Here is a 26,760-nt window from a genome sequence, read left to right on the forward strand (position 1 = left end):
TGTCTACTCAGCCTGCCATCAGTTTCGGTGCCTGAGTTTTCTCAGCTGTAAATAGGTAAATAGCAGTGCCAGCCTCTAAGTGGATTTATGTGAATTGCTTAGCACTTTCTGGTTTATATTCATAGTTTCATAAATGTTAGCTCTGTCCCCTCAGGTAGCCTGAGCAGACTCCCAGCCACGTGGCCCTTCCTTTGCACACCTGAGCCAGCCGGAACTGAGCTGGCCAGCCACCTGAGACCTGAGACCCATGTGGGACCTCAGACGTCTTGGCCCAGAATCTGCCACTCAGGCCTAAAGGGACCTTTGCTCTGGGATGGTCGAGCTGGATGTTGGGCAGGATTCCCAGGGCTTCCGATCTGTCCTCTGTCCTGCCACAGGGACAGCAAGGACACCTGCATCAGACCTCCTTGGATACAGGGTCCCCCACCCCAACACCCACAGGGAATGGGGACTGGCCGCATGACCAGAAACCTCCAGGGCCACAGGACCAGGGGCCCTGAACCTAAAACCTGGCTGGACTTCAACTAGCGAGAGCTTGAACCAGCCATGTGGCTTCTGAGAGCTTTGTTTTCTCAATGTGCGACAGGGTGGTCCCCAACCCCTTCAGTTAATGTCGTGGTAAAAGATGAGATCGTAACCACCAAGGGACTTTGTTTCACACATAAAGTAGGATTCACATTTTAGGGTCCCAGCATTTTAGAATCAAGGAAATATGTCATATATTTTTTTCTGTGGCTATTTCTTTCTCGCTGTCACCTGCCGAGTGCCGCCGCCATTCCCAGGTGACCAGAGCTTACAGTAATACTCGCCAGAGTAAGCTTCCGGCAGTGGCAGTGCCAAGGTTTCTGGGCACTAAGTTCAAAGACAGGCAAGCCTTTTCCTACTTCACAGGGGACACTGAGTTCAGTTTTCAGGACCACTACTTCTGGTCACGGTGGACTAGGCCGCTGGACTGTCCCCAACCGAGGACAACTCAAAAGCTGCTCCAAAAAACTAGTGTATCTGCTTGGGGGTCCTGGGGAGCAAACAAGCCAGGGAGGAATCACAGGGCCAAGGTCGGGGGAAGGAAGGAACCCAGAGGCGTGTGCGCGGCTTGTGGGGCAATTCTTCCCAGGGTCCCGCTGGTCCCAGAAGATACAGACTGCTGAGCAGAGGTGTCACTAGTTTCTGGGGCTAAGGACATAACACCTAGGCCAACCGAGAGGAGCGGTGCCTGCAAACCTTTCTTGTTTGGAGATTGGGAGCCCCGAAGGCGTGGCCCCCAGAATACAGATGAACTGAAAGCCTTCTGAGGGACTGCAAGTCGTCTCAGCCCCAGAAAGTAGGGCAAAGCCATCCTGGTCTGCGACATCCCAAGGCACATGCCAGGTGTCAACATGACCCTCATGGGGGGAAATAACTTCATCTTACAGCTCAAAGTATTTCTACAAGTGTCGGATATAACGTGCGGGACTCAATCAAAAATCACACAAAACCAAACCAACAGAAACAACAGACACTGGAAACAGACTCGTGGAGGCTCTGAGGTAGGACTTATTAAAGTAACTATGCTTCATATGCTGAAACACATTAAAGATAAGAGGCAGTTTTGATAGAGAGCTGAAAATGATTTTTTAATCATTTCCCATCAATTTCGTTCTTAAAACACAGGATGCTATAACTTCCCTGCATGGGGCAACAGATGAGAAATGAGAAGAAATCTCTGGGCAGAGCCAAAACGGCAACTGTGGTACATTCAGGGACGCCGGTGCAAGCGTGTGTCTGCAACAGCGACAGTATGGCATGTATGCGCCATCCTATTCCTAGCAGCAGAACCAAGCAGCTGGTTTTAAGAAGCAATTAAACACAGACACTCCCAAAACTCAGCACACCACGATCTGAAAGCCCCTTGCACAGGCCCCGGGCCCTCGGCCCCCGGCCCAGAGCAGTCATGGCAGGAAGTAGCAGCATTTGAGCATGTGTTCTGTGCCAGGCCCCGGCGAAGGGCTTTCCACGCATTGTCACGTTTTTCACAGCCCTGTGAGGAGGCTATGACTCTTCTCTATTTTATAAATGGAGAAACTGAGGCCCAGAGGCCACATAACACGTTTGAGGTACCCCCAACAGGCATTAGAGTGGACACGCAGACCCAGGTCTGCTGCTCCTGGATGGGCCCCTCCCCACTTGCTAATTTCTGGGGGAATCCCTGGATGCCTGTTGCCAGAGGAGGCCTTGGCTTCTCCTTTCCAAAAACCCTCATTAAACACCGACTGTATACAGGGCCCTAAGCTGGGAGACCTAGTGTTAAGGACCCAGGGCCAAGGCACGGGTAGTGACAGCACTATAATGGATGGGAGGACCTGTCTGTCTCCTCTTCTCTCTTCTCTTCTTCCCACTTCTGGAACTCAGGGTCCAGCATGCAGAGAGGGCACAGGGAGGGACCAGGGACGACCCAGGCCACACGCACAGGAGAAGGAGTAAGGGCCACAGAGCAAAGGCTGTGTGGCCACCAGATCTCTCTGGGTGGGGCTTCCTTCTGGGGAGTCAAGGGGAGGCCCCCTCTAGCCCAGATCCCAGGTCCCTTCCCGGGGAGCCAGTGCTCAGAGAGGAGCCGAGGGCAGCGGGGCTGTTTCCAACATGGGGTGCAGGCAAGGGGCTCAGCCTTCAGACCGGCTAGGGAGCCAGGCAGTCCAGGCTCGGGTCTGTGGAGGGTCCCGGTGGAGGCAGTGGTGGCCCCTTGCCTGCTTGGTGGCTTTACCTGATTAGTTTGGTCAGGCAGGAGGGGTTCCTGGGGTCCAGGAGGTAGTGAGATAAAGTAATGGAAGGACAAGGGGAAAGAGCTTTCCTGGAGGGAGGGGGCAGAGTGAAGCTGGGGCAAGTGGGGAGGGCAGGTGAGGATGGGGGCAAGGACACTGGAGAGGAGTGGGCAGGCAAGAGCAGGCGGAGGGGAGGGGGGTGACAGAGCAGGGTGGGCAGGGCCCGCCCTCCCAAGGAGCTGAGGAAGGGGTTCCAACAGGTGGAGAATAGTGTCTTCCTGGTGCTGACACATTACAGTGAGGAGGAGAAGGGACAGACACCTGGGCTGGCTGGGTAGCTGGGCAACAATTATGTGTGTTTTTGAGAATGAAAGAAGGGGGTCCTGCGCAGACAGGGGATGGGATGGGGTCAGGAAACTGGAATTGGGGGACACCAGCCTGGGCTCAGGGGGCAAGAGAAATCTTCTGGTCTGGGCCATGTCAAAGGGGAAGGTGGGCAGCCCTGGGCATCAGCTTGCAGCTAGAAAGCCCTGTTATGGATTCAGAACGAGACAGGTAAGGGAGAGGGAGAGGCAGCAGAGCTGGGCCTATTGGTCCCGCTGCTGGAAGGACCAGACCCAACACCCAGACCCCACCAAGTCCCCCAACCTTCCTGCTCTCCTGGGCCGTAGAGACCCCCAGCTCCAGCCCCATCCTTTCCTCCTCACCCACGCCCCCACCCCTGGTACCAAGGAATCAAGGGGAGACTCACCTATGGGGGTCCTACAGCTTCAGGGAGGTGACCCGGGGAATGTGGAAGAGCTGCGTCTCCTCAGAGCTGCTGGAGCTGTGGTGTCACAGAAAGAGTGTGAGTGGCCCCAGCACAGACCCTTAGCCCCACAAAGGGACAAACCCGGAGACCCGATTTTCCTGCCTCAGAGGCTGTCCGGGCGCGACAGGGTCCTGGCTGATATGGGGCACGACACGGAGGAACTTTCTGGCCCTGGGACTGCTTCCTTGGGCTGGGGCATCTCTGGAGGGGGATGGCAGGGTCTGGGGCTCGGTGGCTGGGAGGACGCCTCCCTGGATCCCTGCTGTCCCCACCGTCCTGTCCCCACCGTCCTGGCCCCACCATCCTCACCTGAGGCGTTTCCAGATGGGGTGGCAGTATTTGGAAGTCTTGACAGCGAAGATGACGCTGGGGAGCAGGAGGAAGGCACACCACCCCAGGCAGAACCAGAAGGCGTTCTGGGGCGGGGCGGGGCGTGAGCTTACCGGGCCGCTCTGCACCCCAGCAGCCCACTGAGGCAGTGAGGGGCCCGGGGAGTGTCCTCAGGGCTGCGGGGAGGGCTGCACAGTGGGCCTGGGGGCAAGGGCTGTCTTGCCTCACCTAGCCTCACCTCGTGCCCTGCTCACAAGCGCCACCCAGGAGCCCAGATGAGCTGGGGTACTCACCCAGGGGTCAGCCATCATGTCACACAGGATCACACGGCTGTTGTCCAGGGCTGCGGAGAGGGGCTGGCAGGTGGCGATGTGCTGAGTCACCTGTGGCATCAACATGAGGCAGGTGTACCCAGGCCCACACGTGCATACCCCGTGAGCAGACACAGAGGTTGACAGGGACACAGATGGGCCCAGGGCCACAGCTGGACAGACACATGCATGCAGGAACACAGAGACATGAGGACACACCGACGGACAGAGCTCCTGCCCTTTTTGTTCCCTGCACCAGGTTGTATTAAGCCCCTACTATATGCCCGACACTGTGCTTTCACTCACTGAGAGGCAACGTGTGTGTGCATGTGCAAACACGTGTGCACACACTCACACAGGCATGCACACACGCTCAGGATTAAGCAAAGTCCCCACCAGCTTCGTGTGACACCCAGAGGCTGGGGTCAGCGAGCGCCTACAGGAGCAGGTAGGCTTGGGGGCTGGGTTGCCCTCAGATAGGCTGGGCAAAGAGCCAGCACAAGAGGGCATGGGGGTGGGGTATGGACAGCACGTCCTGGAGTCACGGCTGGCACCACACACACTCAGGCCTCAGAGAGGCGCTGCTGGAGGGTGGGTGGGCAGAGCCCTGCCAGTGAGCAGGGGTGTGGCCCCCAGGTTTGGGAGTCTGGGCTCCATCCTGAAGGCCCAGGGCATTCCCAGCGGGGAAAGGTGCAGAGCAGGGTGAATGGCTGGTTCCACAGGGAGTGAGTGATGAGTCGTGGCTCTGAGGCCAGGAGGGGGTGTGCGCCCCACTCACCTCCTGTCTCACCCACGCCGTGTACTGGGAGAAGTAGCCCATCTCCCGGGTCAGGAAGCACTCACTTTCCTGCAGGAAAGAGGGGAGCCCTGGGATGGCAGGAGGCTCAGGAACCAGCACCTCACCCCTTATGCCTGGCACCATCGGGACAGGCTGAGCTGGCTCTCCTGGGGACCCCACTGAGGGGGCAAAGCTGGCATAGAGGCCTGGGGGTGAGCCTTGTGAGCCTCAGCCCTTCACCTCAGCCTTTCTTCCCACCTCTGGCTCTGAAGCAGCCCCTCCATCCCCCACTCACATTCCTCAGGATACGGGTGGCCCAGGCAGGCAGCTCTCCTTTTAGATGAGTGACCCTGTCCATGACACGTGAGGTCTCCAGCTGGGGGAGAGGAGAACTGCTCAGTCAGGGAACAGCCACTCATTTGTTAATTCAACATATAACACACAAATAGTGAGTTTGGCCATAAAGACACGGATGTCCAAAACAGTGGTCCTCAAAAGCCTGCCCACCCACTCCGAATTCTTCCCACTCCAGCCCTCCACCTCCGGTGGGACTGGGCAGAGCAGATGAGGTCCCAAGCCAGCCGGACCTCTTCTTCCTCCCACCCTCGGCTACGCGCCTACTGCACCCACCCTCCCATCCCCAGAAGCCACCTGGAGCTTTGGTGCTGAGGATGCCAGCGCCCTGACAGTGACATTGAGGTCGGCCTGTGGAGGAGAGAAGGAGAAGGTGAGAGGAAGGCTGGCGCTGGCCTGCTCCTGTGCCTCCCTGCATGCCCCTCCCCCAGGCGCCTTCTCCCTGGCCTCCTGACTCACCACGAGGCTCTGCTGGGGGAGGACCTTCTCCTGGTAGAGGTTTCTGAGCCTCTGGGCCTCCTCCTGCAGCTGCTTCCCCAGCACAGAACTGCCCTGAGAGGGGAAGGAGACAGGACAGGACAGCCTTTGCCAGCTTATCCGTTACCAAACCCTTCAAGCAGACACGCTGAGCGATGTCAAAGTGCTGGCTCACAGATGGAGAACCCAGGCCTCCTGGGCCCGAGCTGGGTTTGCGGGTCCTACGCCCGAGTTCTAGGCCCAGCGCCAGCTCACTGGATGCCCCTAAGTCAGCCACAGAGCCTGTCTGAGCGGCAGAGGCATCCGCTGAAACAGGTGGGGTCTGTATGATGTCTGGGAAAAACATTTCAAAGTCTAAATATTTACAAATACAAAAATGCTCTTTTTCCCCACGCCGTCCGTAGGGCGCCTGTCCCAGCGGATCCCACGAGCAATGAGCACTTAGAAATGCCTGTCTGACTGTGTGATGTTGGACCAGTTACTCCATCTGATCTTTACAGATGGAGAGAACGAGGCCCAGACATGTTGAATGACCTGCCCTTCAGCCCCATGGGGAACCCCGAGCCTCACTGGTGGGGGCCCTCAATCCCCGGCCTCAGCCCTCACCCCACCCCCCCGCACCCCGTCCAACCACTCCCATCCTCTCCTACCACCCAGGTCTCGCCCTGACTGCTGCCTGCCCTGCTCCCTTCTCACTTGGGTCTGGGCCAGTCCTTCGAGCTCATGGGCCAGCTTCTCCATGTTGGTGTTCACCACGGCCTTCTGGATCTGCAGGCAGATGGACAGGCCGCGAGGCAATGAACCCCGGCTCCCGGCCCCAAATTCCCAGCCTTTTCAAAAGTACTACACACCAGATAAGTCTACTGAGACACATCAGCCACAGAGGGTTTGACATAAATCAGACATTTTCCATTAGGATTCCCCAAGCAACACACTGGGGATGGGGACACATTCACTCCCCTCCATCAGGATGGGGGGGCACTAGGACAGGCCTGGGGCGTGTAGTGTGGGGACACGGCCCAGGGACATGTGGGGGAGCCAAGGGAAGACAGAGGGCTGGGACAAGGTGACACGCACCCCCAGCTCTTCTGCGGGCGTGCGTTCTGCTGCGGTCTGGCCAGGGGGACCCCCCGCTGACCTGGGTGAGGAAGCCAGGGTACTGGAGGTCCCCGAGCCCGCTGCTCTGCAGGGCCTGCAGGTCCCGGTGGCCAGCTGGGCTCAGCAGGTCCACGGCCTCCAGGTCCACTCTCAGCTTCTGCAACTCCTGCTCCAGGCTGGCCGTGTACTGGGAGGGAAGGGGGAGTGTGGGGGCATGCCCAGCCACTGAGCCAGGCCCCCAGAGCTGCTGTCCTGGGTGAGGCGTCCCCAGATCTTCTGGATATCCAGGGCCCCCAACCTGAACACTCCCAGACCCAGACAGGCCCCCAGCAGGCTTCCCCCTTGTCCCTCTCTCCAACCCACCCCACCGAGCCCCAACCCTCCTCATCACTTATCTGGCCACTGGACAGCAACACAGACTTTTCCTGACTACCCAGGACAAAACAGCTTCCCAAACCAGTGTTTATCATATCGCCCTGTGTCAAGGTCTTCAGACAGCCTGTTGCTGTGACATTATTTATGTGTGCACTTGTCTATCGCCATCAGCTCCACCCATTCTGAACGAAACCCTCGGTATCTCGAGCAAAGGCTCACAGGGGGTGGGCACGAGACAATGTTGAATGTGGAAAAGAGAATGAATGAATGCAGTCACATTTCCAAGACAGTTTAAAAAAGGGATGCTCAGCATTTTCCAGCCATTGCTGGAGGAGATTTAGAGGGCATGACATTCAGCCCTGGTATTTAACAGATGAGAAACAGGCCACGGAAGAGTGTTCACCTGCCCGAGGTTTCACAGCAGGTCAGAGAAAGGAGCTCAGCTCTGCTCCTGTCCCCACCCTACCGCTCCTTGTTCGCCAGGGGGACAAAGGCCTAATCCTCTCTCAGAAGCATCAGTAATAGACCGGTATGGGCGATGTCTGAAGATGGGCAGAGCTCTCCTGGTGCCCCCGAAAGCACACCTCGTCACACTCATCTTTGCCTCATTAGCTCCTTATCATTTCGTGAGGACAAGCACTCACAAGATCACATTTGGTATGTTGCCACATGGCCCCTGCGGACTGCCTAGTCCTTCTGAACCTGAAGCCCCATCTGTCCAGACTCTTGTGTGAGCTGGACCCCTCCCCTCCCAAGACCGGGGCTGAGAACCCTCCCCACGGGGGCCATGGCTCTGCTGCAGCCCTCCCTGGGCAGCCTTCATCCACGGGCAGTGTCTGTGGCCCAGCACCCGGATATGGCCTGTTTCATGGGCTTCTCATCTGCTCAGACACGCTGCAGGAAGAGGAAACTGAGGCCTCACTCAAACTGCCCTGGTTAGACAGTTTAAGGCGTGCACTTGGCACTAACCTCTGGACCACGTGGCTAAGCGGTTGGCGGGCTGAGGATGGCTGGTGGGTTGGAGAGGAGGTTGGAAGGGTCTCAGAGAGGGTGGAGAATCAGGAGTCAGCGTGCTGGGGGTGGGCAGGGGAGATGTGGCTTTTCCCAGGATATGTTTGGGAAGGCCTCCCCAGGGGTCCTGGGACTCAAGGCACCTCTCCCCTGTCTCCCTTAGGCGTGGAGAGAGAAAAGGAGGGAATGCACACCCTGAAGAGAACCCATTATCCAAGTATGTGATACTAGCTCACACTAGCCTCTCGTGAACCAGCTCTCCCTTCTGTGTCCCAGAGCTCTCCCATCTGCATGGAGCCCCCTCCGCAGTTCTACACACGTCCTGGCAAAGTCCAGGGCTAAGGGATCAAATCCCGCCTCCCCCTACTGGCTGCGTGAGCTCAGCAAGGGGCCTGGGGGAGCTCTTCCCCATCATTTGCACCGTCACCCCATCCTTACTGCCACATCCCAGCCAAGGCCTGTCCCAGTCAGGACACACACCCCCGGCTTCTCACTCACTGTCACCAGCACCTCAGTGTGTCCCATTTACTCAAGCACAGTGCTCAGAGCTGGTCACAGCCTCCAGGCACTCACCTGTCCACCTGGGAACCCCAGAAACCTCCTGGGCTCGGGCCCCAGACCAGGCCCTGAGCTGGCACCTGGGGCCTCTGCCCTTGAGGCACCTCAATTGCTTCTCAGGGGAAAGGAGATGGTCCCACCACAGAAGCAAGAAGAGAGATCTGCAGGAGGGTCCCCCACAACCTTCTGGAAGACTCCCTTACGTGGCTCATATCCAGGTACGTCTCCAGGTCGTAGGAGTCATTGAGCTGCAGGACCCTCCAGAGCGCAGCACCTTTCCTGCATTGCCTGGGAAGGAAACATGGGCATCGGAGACAGCCAGGGGAGGGCTGGTGGGGGCTGACATCCCCGGAAGGGACACACACCTCGGCCCCTCCTCACACCCTGGCCCCGCCCAGGCTTCCCACTCACTGATAGGCCAGGAGAATGCTGACATTCTTTTTCAGGCCAAGAAGGTGGGACAGGTTCATGGACGAGGGCAAGTTCCCTGGGGTGTCAGCAAACTGGAGATGGGTTAGGGGGAAGTGAGCCTGGAGCAAGGAGGGCCGGGTCCTGCAGTGCTACCCGGGCTCAGCAGAGACCACATCCCTGTAACTCCAGTCCAAACCCGCCTCGAACTCAAATCACCCTGGGCCCTAACCCTCAGCAGGGACCCTTCCCATGAATCTCGGGGATGGGGGCAGCCTGGGCTGCAGCAGACAATCTGGGCTCACCTGCCAGAAGCACTGGGGAACCAGAACAGAGGGGCTCAGGTCTGGGTGCTACCCCTGGGGGTCTCTGCCCAGCCCCAGGGCCTCACAGGCTCTCTCCCACTCCTCACCCATTGGTGGTTTTCTGTCTGTCCTGGGCTACGTCCATCCTTCCCTCGTCCCTCTCTCCCTCTTGCCCCTGTGGCACCCACTTCCTTCTAACCCTCTTGCCCTGCTCACATCTCCCTGCACCTCCTCTGGGCCCTAGGGAGGGGCAGACGCACCTCGTAGAGCTCCCCGCTCTCCCAGCTCCGGCACACCAGTGTCTGCACGTTGCCGCCCACCAGGAAGGTGGAGAAGACAAGGAGGATGAGGGGTGCAGCAAAGAGGCAGCTGAGGCACACCCCCCTGGGGAAGGCGGAGAGGCGAGGTGAGAAGGAGATCCCCTGTCCCCACCCACACCTTGGGCCAGGTGATGAGCAAGGCGGCTCCAGGGCAGAGACCGCTGGGGCGAGAAACTTGGAGTCCGCCACCTGGTCAGGTGTCAGAGCTGCTGACTGTGCCCCCCAGGTCTGCTTCCATCCCCACCCCATCGCCAGTGCCCTGGCTGACCCTGGCACTGTCTCCCTCTGGGCCCAGGGCACATAGAAGTGAGCAGCTCCAGAGCTCGGCCCTCAACAAGGCCACCTGGCATGGCTAGCCATGCCCTGCCAGACGAGGACACTGACGCCCAGATGGGTTAACAACTGGCCCAGGACCACCCACCGAGTCGGTGCCAGAACCAGCAGTTAAGCCCCATCTCTCAACGCCCCAGACTCGCTCCTATAGCCACACAGAGCTGTCTGTGGGCATAGAGGCACCTGGTGCCAGGTGGGAGAGAGAGACCCCACCCCTCTCTGCACCCTTCTTACACATTGAGGACTCGGGCTCCAGCTCTGCCCTTGGCTCCTGAGTGGCTGGGGTTCTCCCGGGCAGACAGCCCCCAGATGCCCAGGTTGAGGCCCACCAGGTTACAGACCACCACAAGCAGGACCACAGAGCACAGCACGCAGCCCACAATCCACCTGCCACAGGAAAGGTGAGGGTGTCACTGGGAAGGGATGGGCTGCCATAGGACCTAGAGGCTGAGTGGGGCCACTAAATCCAAGCTGGGGCTTCAGATGTGTAGATGTGGACACACCCTAAAGCCTCCCTGCTCCTATGGGGTCCCCAGGCCCAGATCTCAAGGGCACACAGCCAAGGTGGGGACACAGGGGCCAAAGCAAAATGGGGTCTTGGCTTAAAGGAGGCAGAGGCCTAGTACAACCAGGGGTTGATGGGGGCTGGAACTGGCCCGGTAGCCAAGAGGCTGGGTTACCCACCCGTGTGCCCACCTCCCACCCCAACCCCGCAGGGCCCAAGCACCTGTATTTCTCGTATCTCTGCACCTCCTTCAGGTAGGGGCGGCTACTGTTTTCCACCTTCTCCAGGGCCTGGCTCCAGCGATAGGCTGCCTCCCAGTTTGGGAACGCTTTGGCCAGTGTCTTCAGCCCTCTAGGCTGCTGGGCCACTGTCTTCTTCAGCTCTGCCCAAAGCAGTGGGGGCTTATGGGACGGCAAAGGCACCAGGGGCCCAGGGAGAAGGATGGACAGGACCCACAAAGAGGACCCACTCTCCATCCAGGCCCAGCCAAGAGGACAGCCTTCAGCATCCTCACTGCCCCACTCCTCTCAACAGCCTCTTGGTAGCGGTGGGGTGGGGGTGGCAACCTGGGCAGCCAGCCTCGCCCCTGGGCAGGGGTTTACCTTTGACCACATCGGCCATCTGCAAGGAAGCCAGGAGCGGGAGGGCATTGAAGGTGTTGTTCTCCTGCCAGAGCAAAAGACAGCTGTGCCTCCTGCCCTCTGCCTGGTATCCCAGCTTGGGGACCCCGACGTCACCACGCCCACAGGGAGAGCTTCCCCCTTAGGGCTCCCAGCTCAGGGAGTCAGGAAACAGGCTCCCCTTTGTTCTCTGGGTCGATGGCCTCTTCTCCCCTCCCTGGGCCTAGCTTGACTCAACTCTCCAAACCGTGCTCCTCGAAGACCCCTCCTTTAATCCCCAGCCCTCCTCCCAGCCATCCTCTCATCTCCTCCATTCATCCTGCACACAACCGCCAGACCTATTTCCCTAAAGTCCAGCTGCAGCCTGCTCTTCCAGCCTCAGCTCCCACTTCCTTCCTCCTGAAACCTTCTGCTCCAGCCTCCCAGCACCGCTGACTCACTACTTCCCCAACTTGGGCATTTCCAGGGCCTGGGTCATAGGTGTGGCCTCACGCTGCACCTCTCCCTCAGCCCATCTCCACCCGGGAGAGCCTGCCTGCCCTCCAGGGCTGAGCTGCACACTCACCCCCTTACCACCCCAGCCCCACCCCCTGAGAGTCCTGGATCTTGCTTCTGAGTACCAGGCCTGCCTCTCCCACCAGGCCGTGTGTACTTGAGAACTGGCATCATGAGATACCAGCCCAGGGTGCCATGTGACAGGTGAGGCCCTGACTTGACCCAAGTTTAACTGTGTTCTCACCCCAAAAGAGGGAAACTGAAGCCCCTCACTTGTGAGCTCCCAAGCAGGTGAAGGAGAAATCAGGTAGACTGAGGCAGGCACTCACCTCCTGGACCATGATGGAGAAGTTGGCCTCCGGGACGCCCTTCAGTCGATGAAGGACATCGTCCACATGGGTCACCTGAAAGTGGGGTAATGACGAAGGCCTGCTAGCGATCCCTGAGGGAGGATGGGGGGCAGAGGTCGCTGAACATCAGTGTCCTCATGTGCAAAATGGGGACCAGAACAGCCCTCCTGCCATGGTGGCAGTGAGAACTCAAGGAGCTGACACACGTGACAGTCATGGTGCAGTGCAGAGCCCAGAAAAACGGTTGCCCCTCGGCCAAGATGACCATCATTAGCCCTGGGTGTGTGGAGGGGAAACACCGGAACCCAGGCTGCCCGGGGCCCCGCGGAGCCTCAGGCCCCCTTGCTCTAAGGGCCTGTGTCCAGCCTGCACCTGGCTGAAATCAGCTCCCAGCTCCAGGTCACCAGCCTGGCGCAGGCTCTCCGCGCAGCCTTGGCAGCCCGGCTCCTGCAGGAGGTCATGGAGTCGCTCACGGCACACCGAGACGGCCCGCTCCAGGTCCTGCTGCCTGTCCTGCAGCTCCAGCAGGGTGGTGTTCAGGGCCCGGAGGTGGTCCACAGAGACCTGCAGAGCTGGGATCCCACCCACACCTGCATTGAGCAGTCCCTACTGCTGACTCATACTCACAGGCCTCCGCCCCAGCCACAGGGACCTGCCCATTTCAACTTCTGTCTTATCAAGGAAATGGCCCCAGGGCACGTGTTAAGGCAGGATGTGCGCTAAGTGCCCGAGGGGATCCCAGGATAAAGCCAGGGTTGGGGCTTGCTGAGGCAGCAGGAGAAATCTAGGGCTGAGTGAGGTGGGCACCCCCCAGATACCACCCAGGATGCCGGTCCCACTCACCGTGGCCCAGGCTGCGCAGTGAGGCCAGCGTGTCATAGACCGTGCTCCTGAGCTGGTTGTGGATCGTGCTCCCGAGGCTTGTGGCAATGTCTGGAGAGCACAGGGCAGGCTGCACACTGGCCCCCGGAAGCTAAGAGCCCTCAGGCCTCCCCAGGCCAGGCACAGGGCTCTGCCCAGGGTGGCTGCTATGCTGCCAGCTGGGCCCGACCCCCACCCCTGTGACCGTGTCCTAGGTGGAGCCCAGGACGATGGGATGAGAAGAGAGGGCCCCTCAAGGCAGGCCTGGGGCTGTAATCCTCACCATCCAGGTCCTTCAAGACATGTTTCTGGGGCAGGGAGAACTGCTGTGCCACAGCTTGCAGCTCCTAGGCGTACAGAGCCATGAAGCTGTCATCTTGTCACCCGATGGCCCCCTCTGGTCCCTCCCCAACCCTTCCCGAGGCCCTTGGGCACTCTGTCCTGCCTGGGCCTGGTGCTCATGGTGGCATGTGAGAGTGAAGTGTGACTCGGTGCTCACCTGGGGGACATCGGAGACCAGACCCCTGAGACTGAACAGCATCTGAGGCACGGCCTCGGCACTGGGGCCCATCTGCTCGTGCACACGCTGGTTGGTGACAAAGGCACAGACGACACCAATCCTGTGGGCCAGGGGTGGAGGAGGGGGCTTGCTGGATGCCCGTGGGCACCTCGGCCCTGCCCACCCCTCCCGCTGACCCAGGCGCCCCTCACAGCAGCACGAGGGTGGTCAGCAGCAGGAAGGTCATGAAGGTGCCGCGCTCACAGGCCAGCTCCTTGTGCTCCATCTTCAGTGGGCCCCTACAGCGCTGGTGGCCACGGCAACACCAAAAGCAGAGCCCGGCAGTGGGCACCACCAGGAGGTAGAGGCCCGTGATGACAGCACACACCACGTAGCCAGCCTCGTACCGCACAACCTGGGAGGGCGGCAGGGCGGCAGGGCAGAGTGGCTGGCGGACGCCACCGGACACCAGAGGCCAACCAGAAGCGGGGCTGCATGTCCTTGAGCCCATGTGAGGTGCACGTGTCCTTATTGTTGTTTAGCACTTAAAGCTGAGGAAAGTGCCCTCCAGGGAGCTCGGGGCTCCCTGCAAATCCCAGGGCGTTAATGGCAGAGCTGAGGTTTGAAATCAGGCCTGCGACTGCAGCGCTCACAGAAGAGGAGAAGGGATGCCCTAGACCCCGCCCTGGGTGGCAGCCAGCCAGGAGGGCTGAGCTGAGGGGGCCTTCCTACTTCTGCCTCTCAGGCTCAGCCTTGAATTCCCTTGGGCCCCCGCCTCACCTCATCCACCTTCACAGAGGCCGGTTCATTCAGCAGGGCCCTCACCAGCTCTACGGAAAGAGTCAAGCTGGGGCTGGGGGACAGCGACTGCCCTGCCCCTGTGCCCTCCCCCACTGCCAGGTGAGGGTGGGCATTCCAGAGAGGCTCCTTCCACCCCCAAAGCCCAGTGCCATCATGTCCAGGCCTCAGGGCTGCCACAGGAGATTGTGGCTGAGGGGAGGCCTGGCCAAGCCCTCCCTACAGGTGGGCCCTGTTGCAGGAAGCCACCAGCCTGGTTAAAAGCAGAGAAAGGCCTGGCCCAGCATCCCGTCCCGTCAACAGACAGGGGACAGACTGAGGGGGCCCTGCAGTAGCCCTCCCCTCCCCCCCCCCCCCGGCCGTCCTCGTAACCCCCAACACCACTAGACCCAGAGAAAATCTTGGCCAGGTCTTCGGGAACTTCTAATACAATTTCCTCTATTTTAGGACAGAGAAACAGGCTCAGAGAGGAAAAGGGGCTTGCCCAAGGTCGCACAGGAAGGTACTGGAGGGGTCTCCAGGAGATGCCCCTGGACAGGAAGATGGGGGTGGAAAACGCTGGGGACCCTGCCCTTCAAGCGCCCCACAGTGGAGGGGAATGAGGGTGCTGGCTAGGACCCAATGCCTCCGGAGGCTGGCGGGGGTGGGCGCACTCACCGGTAGGGAAAGGGTTGAGCTGCACTGCGGACAGGAAGCCGCGCACGGTGCCGTAAAGGTGGTCTAGGGGGCCGGGCGCGCGCACGCGGGGGGCCAGCCACCGGGACCTGGCCGCTGGCGCGAAGGTCAGGTGCGCGGCCGGGCCAAGGGACCCGCAGTCCGCCGCCCAGGTCCCCGGCAGGCTCAGGGCCAGCACGAGGCCCAGGCCCAGGCCGAGCGGGGGCGCCATGGGGTCGGGGGCTGCGCAGCAGACGGCGGGTCTCAGGCGGCGGAGAGCGCGGCCAGCGCGGACCAGCGGCGCATCCCGCCAACCTCCTGTCCCTGGGCTCTCAGAACTGGCCCGACGGGTTTGGGCTCCGCAGCTACCTGGGCGCCAGCAGAGCGCTGGGAGGACAGGGCGGAGGCCTGCAGTGGGGGCAGGGCCTGACAGACCCGCCCCCAGAAGCCTGGGTCCCCTCCCCCCAACTCAGGGCCTCCTGGGAGGGCTGCTGCCCACACAGGTAAGGGACACATGCAGTGGCCCCCGGTTATCTAGGGTGGCCCAATTTCAAGTAGTATATTCCACGCCCAGATCCAGCAGCCCAACCTGGGGGCTGGGAAAGCAGCCCCCCAGGGAGCTCTGGCCCATGGGTGGCAAGATCAGCCTCACAGGCCCAGGACCCAGACTCCTCCCCCAGCTCTCTCTGGCCTGCTGTGTCCCCTCAGGTCACGCCTGCGCCCACTGCCAGGCCAATGGAGCAGAGAGGCCACCGAGCTATGTCCAGAGTGGCTCTCCAAGGGGCCACTCAGGCAGGCACAGTCCTTTGGGAGGGCGAATCCCGACAAAGCGGGCCTTTTGGCCCAGCAATGCCCCATCCAGTCACAGCTGAAAGAACTGATGCAGGCTATGCCAGAGATGTGTCTACACAGGTCTGTTTGCTAAATGGCTGTGTGCCCGATCCTGAGAGGCAGCCCGAGGCTGAGCAGGTGGGGGAATATTGCTACGTGATGGGGATGACCCTGGCAGCATTGTTCATGATACCAGAAACAGTCCTGAGGGCCACCCCGACCAAGGAATGTGTGAAATGAGCATCGCGTGACACATGGGGCAGTCGTTAAGGAAAATGCTGTGGAAATGGCTCTCTTGACTTGAAAGATACTCAGTGCATGAATGAGTGCAAATGGCAGATTCCGCCACAGTATGTGGAGTGAAGGCATCTGATCATCGCCAGGTAATCACGGGACTTTCTCATTCTCTTCTGCTCATCCCTACTGCATGATTTCTTTGCAGTAAACATGTTACTTGTATTAAAAGAGTGAACAGAAGTTTCTGAGTCTCCATGGCAGCCATCCCCAGCCCCCCACCTGCCCATGGCATGGGAGCCCTGGAGGGAGGGGCTGGGACTGCAGCCCAGGTTTGCAAGGTGGGCGTCATTAGGGGTGGGGAGGAGAGGCATCACTTAAGTCTGAGTCAGGGTGGGGCCTGCGTGGCAGCCTTACCTTCTCAATCCTGCCCCACAGTGTTGTCAGAGCTGGGCGATAAGAGGCACAGTGTAGAAGCAGTAGTCCAGTTAATAACGGGGTGCAGACAGGAAACAGAACCTCATCAAAGGGTGACTCAGAGATGAGGATCGGGGCTGCCCTGAGGAATGGGCTGGGGGTGTCCTGGCTCCTCAGGTCCAGGGCGGGTCCGGGTCAGCACTGTCCCTGGAGGCCCAACACCAGTATGTGGCAGGAGGCCCCACTCTGCCCTGTGACTGTGCCGAAAAGCTACACGCAGGCTGTGCCCAACTCTCACCCTGCCCGTCTGACTGTCCTGAGCCCTGCTGGGGCCCCGGGTCCCCTGAAGGCTGCCATCAGGAAGGGCGGGTCTCTCCAGAGCCTGCCTGTTCCTCCTCTCTCTCCTGGTCCAGTGCAAGCTGTTAGAAAGAATTACACCCTGGAGATCGCTTTCTGACTTCAGTTCTGCCACCAGGAGCCTGGAAATAGCCCTTTCCCGGAAAGGTCCAATCCACATATGGTGCAATAGATAGCTGCCACTCAGGCTTTTTCGTATGTTTTGACTTGGGTGCACTGGGGGCAGGGAGTTTAGGCCCCAGCTTCCCCAGGAGCATGAGAAACCCTTGGGGCTTTGGGCCATAAGCAGCCCAGGCTCACCAGGCCCTGTCTGTCACTCTCTCTTCTCAGCTAATAAAATTAAGCCAATCAGTGACCACTGCTATTGTTTTCATAAATGTCAATAATAAAAGCACTGTACCTGGAAGGTAGGATTTCCCCAAGAAAAAAAGGAAACATACCAAGCCTCTTTCTTAGCCAAGGGGTAGGAGAGTTAAGATACTGAATCTGCCTACTGGACAGGTGGACAAAGTGAGGCTGGCAGAAGGGACTACCCCGAGTCAGGGGCCACACCAGAACCCTCTTCCCCAAGCAGGATCTTGATGGAACAGTCTATCATCAGACTGGCAGTTGCCCCCCACCTACCCACCCTTCTCCTCCCCTACCCCAGCTCCATCTGGCAGAGCAGGTGGGTCTCAGAGGCAGCCCTGGGCACAGGGCAGAGGAAACTGCCCACATAACTGAATTCCTAGGAGGGCTGAGCAAGTGGGCGGCGGGGGCTGGGCTGGCTCGTAGCAGCCCTGCCCCTGCAGCAGAGCTGGAAGCTTCCTAAAGTGGGGAGGAGCTCCTGCATGGTGCTGTTCTGCCTCCTCCTTTTATTCATACCTTTCTGGGCATACCTGCATATCCCTTCCTCCTGATACAACCTGAGGCCTTCTGACCTGGAAATTCTTTGGTTGACCTGGGCTCAGCTAACCCTGGTTACCTTGGGAACACTTCCTGAGGCCACTTTCCCAACCCCTGACTCACGCATTCTCAGAAGTTTGTTGGGCCCCAAACCCCAGAGCCCTGAAGTGGGGGAGGGGAGTGTGGGGGTGGAGACCTGCACAAAGGGCGGGACTCTGCCCTTCAGAAAGCAGTTGGGCCAGAGGACACTAGGTGTGGCCACCCGCTGGGAACAGACGGGAGGAAATGTCCAGCTGTCCTCAGGGAAACAGCCGGCCAGAGGGCTGGTCCCTCTTCTTGCGGCCTCAGGTGTCTACGCTGTGCCCTGGGAACAGGGAACAGGTCGTAAACCATCCAAAGGGACAAAGGCCCTTCTGATGGCAAGAAGCAAACAGGGCAGAAAGAGAAGTTATTGCAGGGACAGGAAGCATTGGAGTGCGAGCCTGGGAGGTGGAGCTGGGCCTGCGGGGCCATGGCCGATCCAGTGCCCTCCGCTCTGTCTCAGATGACCGCACGCTGTCCAGGGTCCTCTGCGTCCAGCAGGGCAGAGCAGCTCGTCCCATCCTGCCAGTCTGAGTTGACCCATTCTCTCAGATCGGCTGTTACCACAGCTACAGCACAGGAAAAACTGATGGCCCCAACGAGAGGTGGCGGCCCCCAGGCCACAACAATCCAGCCCTCTGCAACAGCTTACATACATGGTGAAGTCACGGCTACTGGGGCCATCACCATGGTTGGCAGGTGTGTGGGGACAGTCCTCTGAGCAGGAGGTAACATCTAAAAGGTGTTGGTCACAGTCGTGGGAACAGAACTCTTGTTCCAAACACCCACCAAATGCACGTCACTCACTAAACGTGTCATTCTGAGAAGCTCTGGGTGAGAAGACATGAAAGGGGATGAAAAGCTGGCTAGGTGGGGACGTTCTGGAGAATTTCACTACCATGCGCCCAGACCTCTTGTCCCTCATTCCTTCACCCAGCCACTCAACTGTGTGTTTTGGTGCCACCTCCTGGGCATGTCTCCAGAATGGACCATGGAAAATGCAGGTCGCCATGGGATTCTTGGATTCAAAGGGGCTCCTGCACCAGCCTCAGGAGAAGAGTGAAAGCTGTCATCTGTTTCACCAGAGTCTTCGCCACTGGGATCCCCTCAGTCACCTGGCAGTTTCCTGCAGTGCTCTCTCACTGTCACACTCCCCTCCCTCCTTCCCTGCCCACACGATCCCTCTTCTCCATTCCCTACTCTTGCACCCCTTTCTGCTCATCCTCTAAGACTTGTCCGCGTGGCCATCTCTAGGAGGCACTGGCCTCCCAGCAGAGTGAGGGGTCTCTTCGGGCCGCTTCATGCTACCTGTACACAAGTCTGTCTGCCCACAAGTATGGACTTGTACTGTATCCACCCGCAGCCCCAGCACAGACCCCAACCCGAGTATTTCCCTAAGTGTCTTCCTGGCTTGAGGAAAGCAAATTTCAAAACATTGAAAGACAAACATTTTCTCATGACCAGAGAGTCTGAAAGTGAATGTGACTCAAAGATGGATGGGAGCATCTCCAAACTGAAATCTGAGGGTGTGGTGGTGAAAGAACCTGTGTGGGAGGGGCAGGGTAGGGCGGGACACAATAGGGCAGAGGCCTGTCCCTGGGAACTGCTTTGTGACCTTGCTAAGCAGTAAGGACAGGCGCAGCCCAAAGCGAGGCCACAGGACATGCGTGGGGGTTTCTGCAACACTCTGGGGAGTTCCTGACAACCACTGCAGGCAGGTGTGGCTCTCACAGGGTCCCTTGGGCATGTTGGGACCTCAGGCAGACCCCTTTGTCAGAAGCGGTCAGAGTGGGGAGGGCAGGGGCCCAGCCAGACACAGACGGCTGTGCTCTGGTTTGCGTGGCAGGATGAGCTTTGAGGAGAAAGGAAGAAAACTGGTTTCCGAGCCTTGGGGCGGTTGGGGCCTCACATTGTCCGTGAGCATGCTGGGGGTAGCCTCTGCCTCTGGAGAGCCTGACTTCGGAAGGAAATAGTCACAGTTAGAGATGAGCCACTGGCCCCAGTGGAACATCTCATCCAGTCTGCCTGTCACAACAGGTGTGAGGGAACATTGTGGACTGTCCCTGTTTGCAAGTGCCAGGTATCCTTCCTTCCTCCTGAGGCCTCCTGGCAGGACCACTGATGAGGCGCTCGGGACTCAGTCTGAACCCCGAGTCTCCTCCCGGCCACGCTCATGCCAAAGTCTTAGCTAGATCTTACATGGCAGCTGGAAAGAATGGCCCCCACTTTGGTCCCTTGCGACGGTGTGGGGGGACACGGTGTAGGCATGGAGGCCCCTCTCAGTGAAGGCTAGAAGAGGGGGGTAGGCTGGAAAGAGGAGCCCACGCAGCCCTAACCGGGAGACTGAGATGGGTGACGCCCAAGGGTGGAGAAGTGGTGCCTGCATTCTACAGCAGAGTTTCAGCTGGTGAGACGCCTGCTCTGGGTCAGTCTGTCTTCTGCTCAGCCCACTGCACACAGTCCAGAGGAGAAGTGCCAGGTCCTGGTGACAGAATGAGGTCCACTGGAAGGTGGGTTGGAACCGACAGCTGGCAATGGAGCCAAGAGACGTGCAATGGGCAAGTCACAGATTCCTAGATGCATGACTGCTTGTGGAAACAGAAAGACATAAGGGATTATAGCTGACCACAAGTCAGCATGAGCCAGTAATGAGGCCAGACACCAACATGCCTTGGTAATACTAGCCGGCCCCAGAGGTCAAAGGTCCCCTGCAGAGGCCCAGTGTCCTTTTCATGTGCTGCTTGGCCCTGCTCTGGAGCTTTACTCCCTCTAGAGACAGCCCTGAGCAGATGGGGCCAGAGACCTGTGCCCTGGCCAGGGGCCACCGAGGGTCCAGATGGGAGACAGGAAGGTCAGGGCAAGACCCCACTGCCTTCTGGACTTCATGTCAGAAGCAGCCAAGGACCTACCCTGCCCTCCCCAGCCCACGCTCCACACCTGCATCCCCTGTACCCCTGCAGACCTGGCCGCCCAAGCCGGGGGCACGGCCTCTGCAGAACAAGAATGAAGATGAGGACGAGGGCAGCGCAGACCAGCGTCTCCACGCTCCACTCCCAGCAGCACTTCCCTTTCTCGTGTGCATTCCACAGGATGTGGATGGGGCTGAGAGTCTCGGGTCCCCCTAGACCGGGGAGAAGACATAGGGATCCTGACACCCAAGAGGTCACAGGCACCCCTGCAACGGGCCCCTCAGAAGGCAGGATGCTGTACACAGGAAGGAACACACGGTGGCTTTTCTGGGCCTCTTTGAAAGGGTCAGTGTTTTCTCTGTGGGTAACCAACAGCGAGGACTCTGCCATCACCCCTGTCTACTAGAGAAAGCTGGTTCCAAGATGAGGCCCCCACTGTGACAGGGGTAGGCCACACACACTTACTGCCAGTTGAAACTCTGGTATCACAAAACATAAAATGTGGACATGCTCCCCGAGAAGTGACAATGTTGGGTTACACAGCAGTCTGTGTCCCCCAAACAAGGCAGCAATGTAAACTGTGGGAGGAGGGGCTTCTGAGTCACATGACCTCACCCCCCAAGAAATGAACGGGGACAATGACAAAACTGTTCATTCCCTGGAGACCTTCTCTTCCTGACAAGATGCAAGTCTCCAACTATCAGGAGAACTGGTTTTGCTGCAGCGTGGGGAACTGTCACCTGAGCAGGGGACTCTGGGGCTCAGCCAGCAAGGACAGGGCAAAAGTGAAACGGAGGCCTCCACACAGCTGAGGAGTGCCCGGCTGCTCAGCAGAATCCCCTGCAGTCATCTGCTTGCACCCTAGTAAATGTGAATCCAGGCGAGGGGTTCAGGCATTGCAGCTCCCCAGGGGTTGTGATGTCCACCGCCATGGTCAGGCCCAGCACCCATGTAAGACAGCAGGTCTCATCCTGGAGGGCAGGGGTGCCCCCACCTCCTACACTCCTGAAGGGGGCACGGGGAGGGGATGTCAGGACTCCATTCCTACCTGTGGCCATCTCCACCCCCACCGTCCCCATCTATGAACCACGCCTGGCAGTTTTGGGGACTGGATCAATACAGGGCTGGGGTGTACGTGAGAAGTGGGGTAGACAGCACACTGGGCCCCTCAGCTTCTCTGGGGTGGATGTCAGGCAACCGGAGCGCCCCGGAAGCTTTCAGAGAGAAGGGGCCTTTGCTTAGGCCACAGTGGGGGCACAGTGGGCACCCCCTCTCTAACTCTCTCTCTGACAGAAAATCCTGCAATTTTACTGCACCTGCCACACTCTGGAGCAGCCGTCGGCCTCGGCACCTCCACACTGGCCGAAGGCAGGCCTGCCTGTCTCAGAGCCCACAGCATCACGAAGAGTGACCCATGCACAGGTGACCCACCTGATCATAACACTCCCTGACACCTCTGGGCGACTCGTGCCCCTAAAAAGTCTTGTCCCCAATGCATGTCGGCCATGAAGGCAAACGCAGCACTCCACCCTCATGCAGCCCCAGCTCAGGCCCCACCCAGACACCCCTGACCGGGACTGCAACTGCGTTTCCCAGCCTCGTCGTAGTTGGGTGGGGCCATGTGACTAATTCTGGCAAACGGGCTCTAAGCAGAAGTAAAGCGAGTTATTTCTTGACTAAAGCACAGCAAAGCAGGTGTAAGGTCTTACGAGTCCTTTCCCCTTCTGGGGGACCCTGAAGCCACATGTGGAGATGGCCATGTCACAGGACGGTGGCACCTCCCACAGTCTGGCTCCCTGGGTCTTGGCAGAGCTGTCAAAGCCAAACCCCTCAGACTGCACCCCTGTACACGCACACCAGCTCTGGCCAGCATCAGACATTGCAGAGTGAAAACCAATCCTTGCTGGGCTAGGCTCTGAGATCTGGGGCTCACCTGTCACTGAGGCATCGCCTGGACTGCTCTAACTAAACACGGCCACATGGACACCAGGCACTCTGGGCACCGTCACACACTGCTCAAACCTCTTGCCATCAGCTGTTATCTCTAGTGACACCTGCCACAACCCTCCATCCCTGGACACAGACACTGACGTTCTCTCCACGCCCACTTGTCAGTTCTTCGTGCCTCCATCTCTCTGCTGCTGAACATGCTGTGTGGTACCCCAAGGTTCTTGTGTATTTGTCTGGACTAACCCTCCCACTGCTCCATCCAGCAGGGCCTCCTCTGCGCCTCCATGCTGGGCCCGAGCTCTGAGGCCCCAGCCTGTCTCCACAGCCAGACCTCTCCTCTCACCGGGAGCTTGAGATCGCGCCTCCATCCCTGGAAGAACTCGGAGCAGGCTCGCCTGCATGCTGCTCAAGACAGGTTTTCCATTTGTTGACCGAGCACAGGAGTCAGCCGGTGTTGGGCTATTGAGAAGAATCAGTCCTGCACTCCTAGCCCTCGGGTGGTCCAAGATGGTCACCAGTTTGATGTCTGGTGGCCTAGATGAGAGATGCCAGCTGGTATGGAACATTGTTCCCTAAGTCCTTCAGGAGTGGTCAGAGGGTCATTTATAGGATTTATATATCTACTTCCAGGTATAGCTGGAAAGTTCGAAAGTTCACGTTCCCAGGCTACTTAAAATAAGAGTAGAATATTTTCCCTGTGCCTCAGCCTACTGGATTTTAGTAATTTAGAAGCTTGACTATAGTGGTCCCCTTTATTTCTTCACTCCTTCCTCAAGTACGAGGCCCTCACTTGGGACAGAACCCCCTGGAGAGCACACTTCTAGGCAAGGGAAAGGAGACTCAGCTCAAGGCCGCTCCTTTTTGGGGTCCCAAGAGACTCCCTCAGCCCCTTGCCCAGGGCTCCTGCCACCAGGTGTTCCTTCCTCCCACCTGCCAAGCTGGGGTCAGAGCCACCTTCCCACCGCAGCTCACAACCTGCCTCCCCAGCCTGAGTCCTCTGGTTGTTTCTATGGCACTGTTGGTGGGACTGCAAATTGGTGCAGTCACTAGGGAATGCGGTATTTTGGGAACTCCTCCTCTGCCCATCTTTCAGTGGGGCCTTAAGCACATTGCCTTGATTACCTGCAAAGGTGGCACATTGGCTCACTGGATATAATTTTTGGAAAAAGATAAAAGTCGTTTTCAGCTACGCACGGTGAATTAAGTAGGTAATCGAGATGAATAATACTGTCTGCTCAAAAATGAGTGATGATGATGACAACAAAACCAGTCCGTTTTTGTGGCTCCAGACAGCTCAGGCATCTATCTACCTGTCTCCTGTGACCTGGGCCCGCCCAGGCACCTGACTGACTGGTGCAACACTGCCCCCTGGTGAAGCCGACGGGAACTACCGGGAGATTCTCACAAGGCCAGAAAATCCTTAAAAATGTAAAACGGAAGGTCCGGGGGCCAACGCACAGTTCGCCTGCTTCCCCCTTTGGCCGGAGTCTTCCCGGAAGCTAAATCAATGTGATCTATTCGTCTAAGTCTTTGCTAGGCAGTTCATATTTCCTACCTTCTCCCTTTATGTCTTTTTAAACTCTCAGACATACATCACATATACACACACACATATTTATACCCATTTTAGAAAACGTTTATATACATTGCATGCATCAATCTTTACTGTATAGTTTTGACAAACAGATCCACGCTTGTGTACTCCACACCCCCGTGGAGATAAGGAGTATTTTCGTCACCCCAGACAGTCCCCTCGGGCCCTTCCCTAGCAGTTCTCCTCTATGAGGCAGTGATACTTCTGTTTTCTGTCACCGTGGATTGGTTTTGTCTTTTCTAGAGTTTGATATAAGAGGAGTCACATAGTATGTACCGGAGTGTCCTGATTTCTTTCACTCCATGCTGATGGAATCCATCAGGGTGTCCGTAGTTCATTCTTTTCATGTTTGGTAGTAAGTAGTTCATTGCGTGAATATGCCATCATTTGTTTTTCTGTTATGCTGCTGATGGATATCTGGGCTGTTTCCAGTTGTGGCTACTAAGAATAGTACTACTAGGAACGTTTTTGTATAAGTGTTTTTTGAACACATGCTTTCACTTCTCTTATGTAAATATTCAGGAGTCAGATTTCTGGGTCAAGGGATAGGTATGTGTTTACCTTTATAAGAAACCGCTAAACCATTTTCCAAAGTGGCAGGAGCTTTTTTTACCTTCTCACCAGAAGGGTGTGAGTCTCCTTTTATTTCTCAAGTTGGGAGGAGTCCAATTCCAAATGACAGTAAGATAAGAATAAGCATTCATATACACTATGAGGTCAGCGTTAGTGAGGCAGATTCTACAGAACACCCCACACTTTAAAATGGAAATGCTGGATTAAAACATCATCTCTGCTCATAAAAAAAAAAGCTATCACCTCACGCCTGTTAGAATGGCTGTTACAAAACAAAACAAAACAAAACAAAACAAAACAAAACAAAACAAAAAATAACCAGTGTTGGAGAGGCTGTGGAGAAAAGAGATCCCTCGTGCACTGTTGGTGGGAATGCAGACTGGTGCAGCCGCTATGGAAAACAGTATGGAGGCTCCTCAAAAAATTAAAAATAGAACTACCATATGAGCCAGCAATTCCTCTTCTGGGTATTTATCTGAAGAAAACAAAAATGTAGCTCAAAAAAAATCTGTACCCCTGTGTTCACTGCAGCATTATTTACAATAGACAAGATATGGAAGCAACCTAAGTTTCCACAGGTAGATGAATAGATAAAGAAGAGGTGGTACGTATACACAATGGAATATTACTCAGCCATGAAAAATAAGGAAATCTTACCATTTGTGATAATGTGGATGGACCTTGACCAATTTATGCTAAGAGAAATAAGTCAGAGAAAGACAAATACTGTATGATGTCACTTACGTGTAGAATTTAAAAAACAAAAACAGGGACTCACAGGTACAGAGAACAGATTGGTGGATGATAGAGGTGGTGGGTGAGGGTGGGTGAAATGGGTGAATGGGGTAAAAAAAACCAAATTTCCAGTTATTATTAAGTAAATAAGTCAAGGATGTGTAAAGTACAGCCCAGTGACGATAGCGATACTGTCCCATATATTTGAAAGTTGCTGAGAAAGTAGATCTTTAAAGTTTTCAGCACGAGAAAAAAGTTTCAGTATGTACGTGGATGGATGTTGACTAAACTTCCTGTGGTGACCATCTTAAGTATACCCATCTGTCAAATCATTAGGTTGGCACTAACACTAACACAGGGCTATGTGTCAGTTGTATCTCAATTAAAAACAAACCCAAGTGCTACCTCCAGAGGTCAAGACAAACAAGGAGCCAAAGGTCCTTGGAGGATGGTTGACAAACTGGAACTCTGATGCTTCTCTGAGGGAGATGCTGGAAACCCTCTGACATTATCTTCTGAAGCGTAACATAAGCCTTGCAAAGTGACCCAGGAATTTCACTCCTAGGCATATAGTCTCAAAAGCAAAGCACATGTGTACCAGGAATGTTCATAACAATTATGAAGTCAGACAATTAAGCTCACAAACTCATCCTAGAAAAAGTGCTACATACCTCACTGATGGTCACCTTCGAAATACTCCCCTTGGGAAGCTATGCACTGACACCAGCGCCTAGTCCACCCTTCAAAGCAATTTTGGAACTCTTTTTCTGGAATGGCCATCAGAGCTGTCATCGTATTACCCTTGATATCCTGAATGTCATCAAAATGTCTTCCTTCAATATTTCCTTTATCTTTGTGTAAAGAAAGAAGTCATTGGCGGCCAGATCAGGTGAGTAGGGAGGGTGTTCCAATACAGTTATTTGTTTACTGGCTAAAAACTCCTTCACAGACAGTGCTGTGTGAGCTGGTGCATTGTCGTGAAACAAGAGCCGTGAATTGTTGGCGAAAAGTTCAGGTCGTCTAATTTTTACACGCAGCCTTTTCAGCACTTCTAAATGGTAAACTTGGTTACCTGTTTGTCCAGTTGGTACAAATTCATAATGAATAATCCCTCTGATATCAAAAAAGGTTAGCAACATCGTTGCAACAAGTTTGCAAACTTAATTGTCAGGCCTTGTAGATTCAGAATAGCCCAAACTGAAAACAAC

At 56.9% G+C, this 26,760-nt stretch overlaps 1 protein-coding gene across 1 annotated transcript; it reads right to left on the reverse strand.

The window, feature by feature from the left end:
- Positions 1 to 1,590: 1,590 nt before the first annotated feature.
- Positions 1,591 to 23,051, reverse strand: PROM2 (prominin 2; the record flags this gene model as incomplete). Its single annotated transcript, XM_081068424.1, is given in 28 exon segments — positions 1,591 to 3,265; positions 3,487 to 3,561; positions 3,856 to 3,962; positions 4,170 to 4,259; positions 4,966 to 5,034; positions 5,261 to 5,341; positions 5,617 to 5,670; positions 5,779 to 5,871; positions 6,493 to 6,564; positions 6,935 to 7,081; positions 9,042 to 9,126; positions 9,250 to 9,341; positions 9,812 to 9,935; positions 10,439 to 10,591; positions 10,932 to 11,091; positions 11,312 to 11,375; positions 12,154 to 12,228; positions 12,547 to 12,746; positions 13,018 to 13,107; positions 13,319 to 13,382; positions 13,535 to 13,655; positions 13,747 to 13,949; positions 14,315 to 14,364; positions 14,990 to 15,298; positions 15,301 to 15,378; positions 15,381 to 15,394; positions 20,744 to 20,912; positions 22,994 to 23,051. Coding segments are annotated over 27 exon segments (2,886 nt in total). The 3' UTR covers positions 1,591 to 3,265; positions 3,487 to 3,497.
- Positions 23,052 to 26,760: the final 3,709 nt, after the last annotated feature.

Source organism: Rhinolophus hipposideros (assembly GCF_964194185.1).
Source record: "Rhinolophus hipposideros genome assembly, chromosome: 12".
In the NCBI taxonomy this organism is placed as follows: Eukaryota; Metazoa; Chordata; class Mammalia; order Chiroptera; family Rhinolophidae; genus Rhinolophus; species Rhinolophus hipposideros.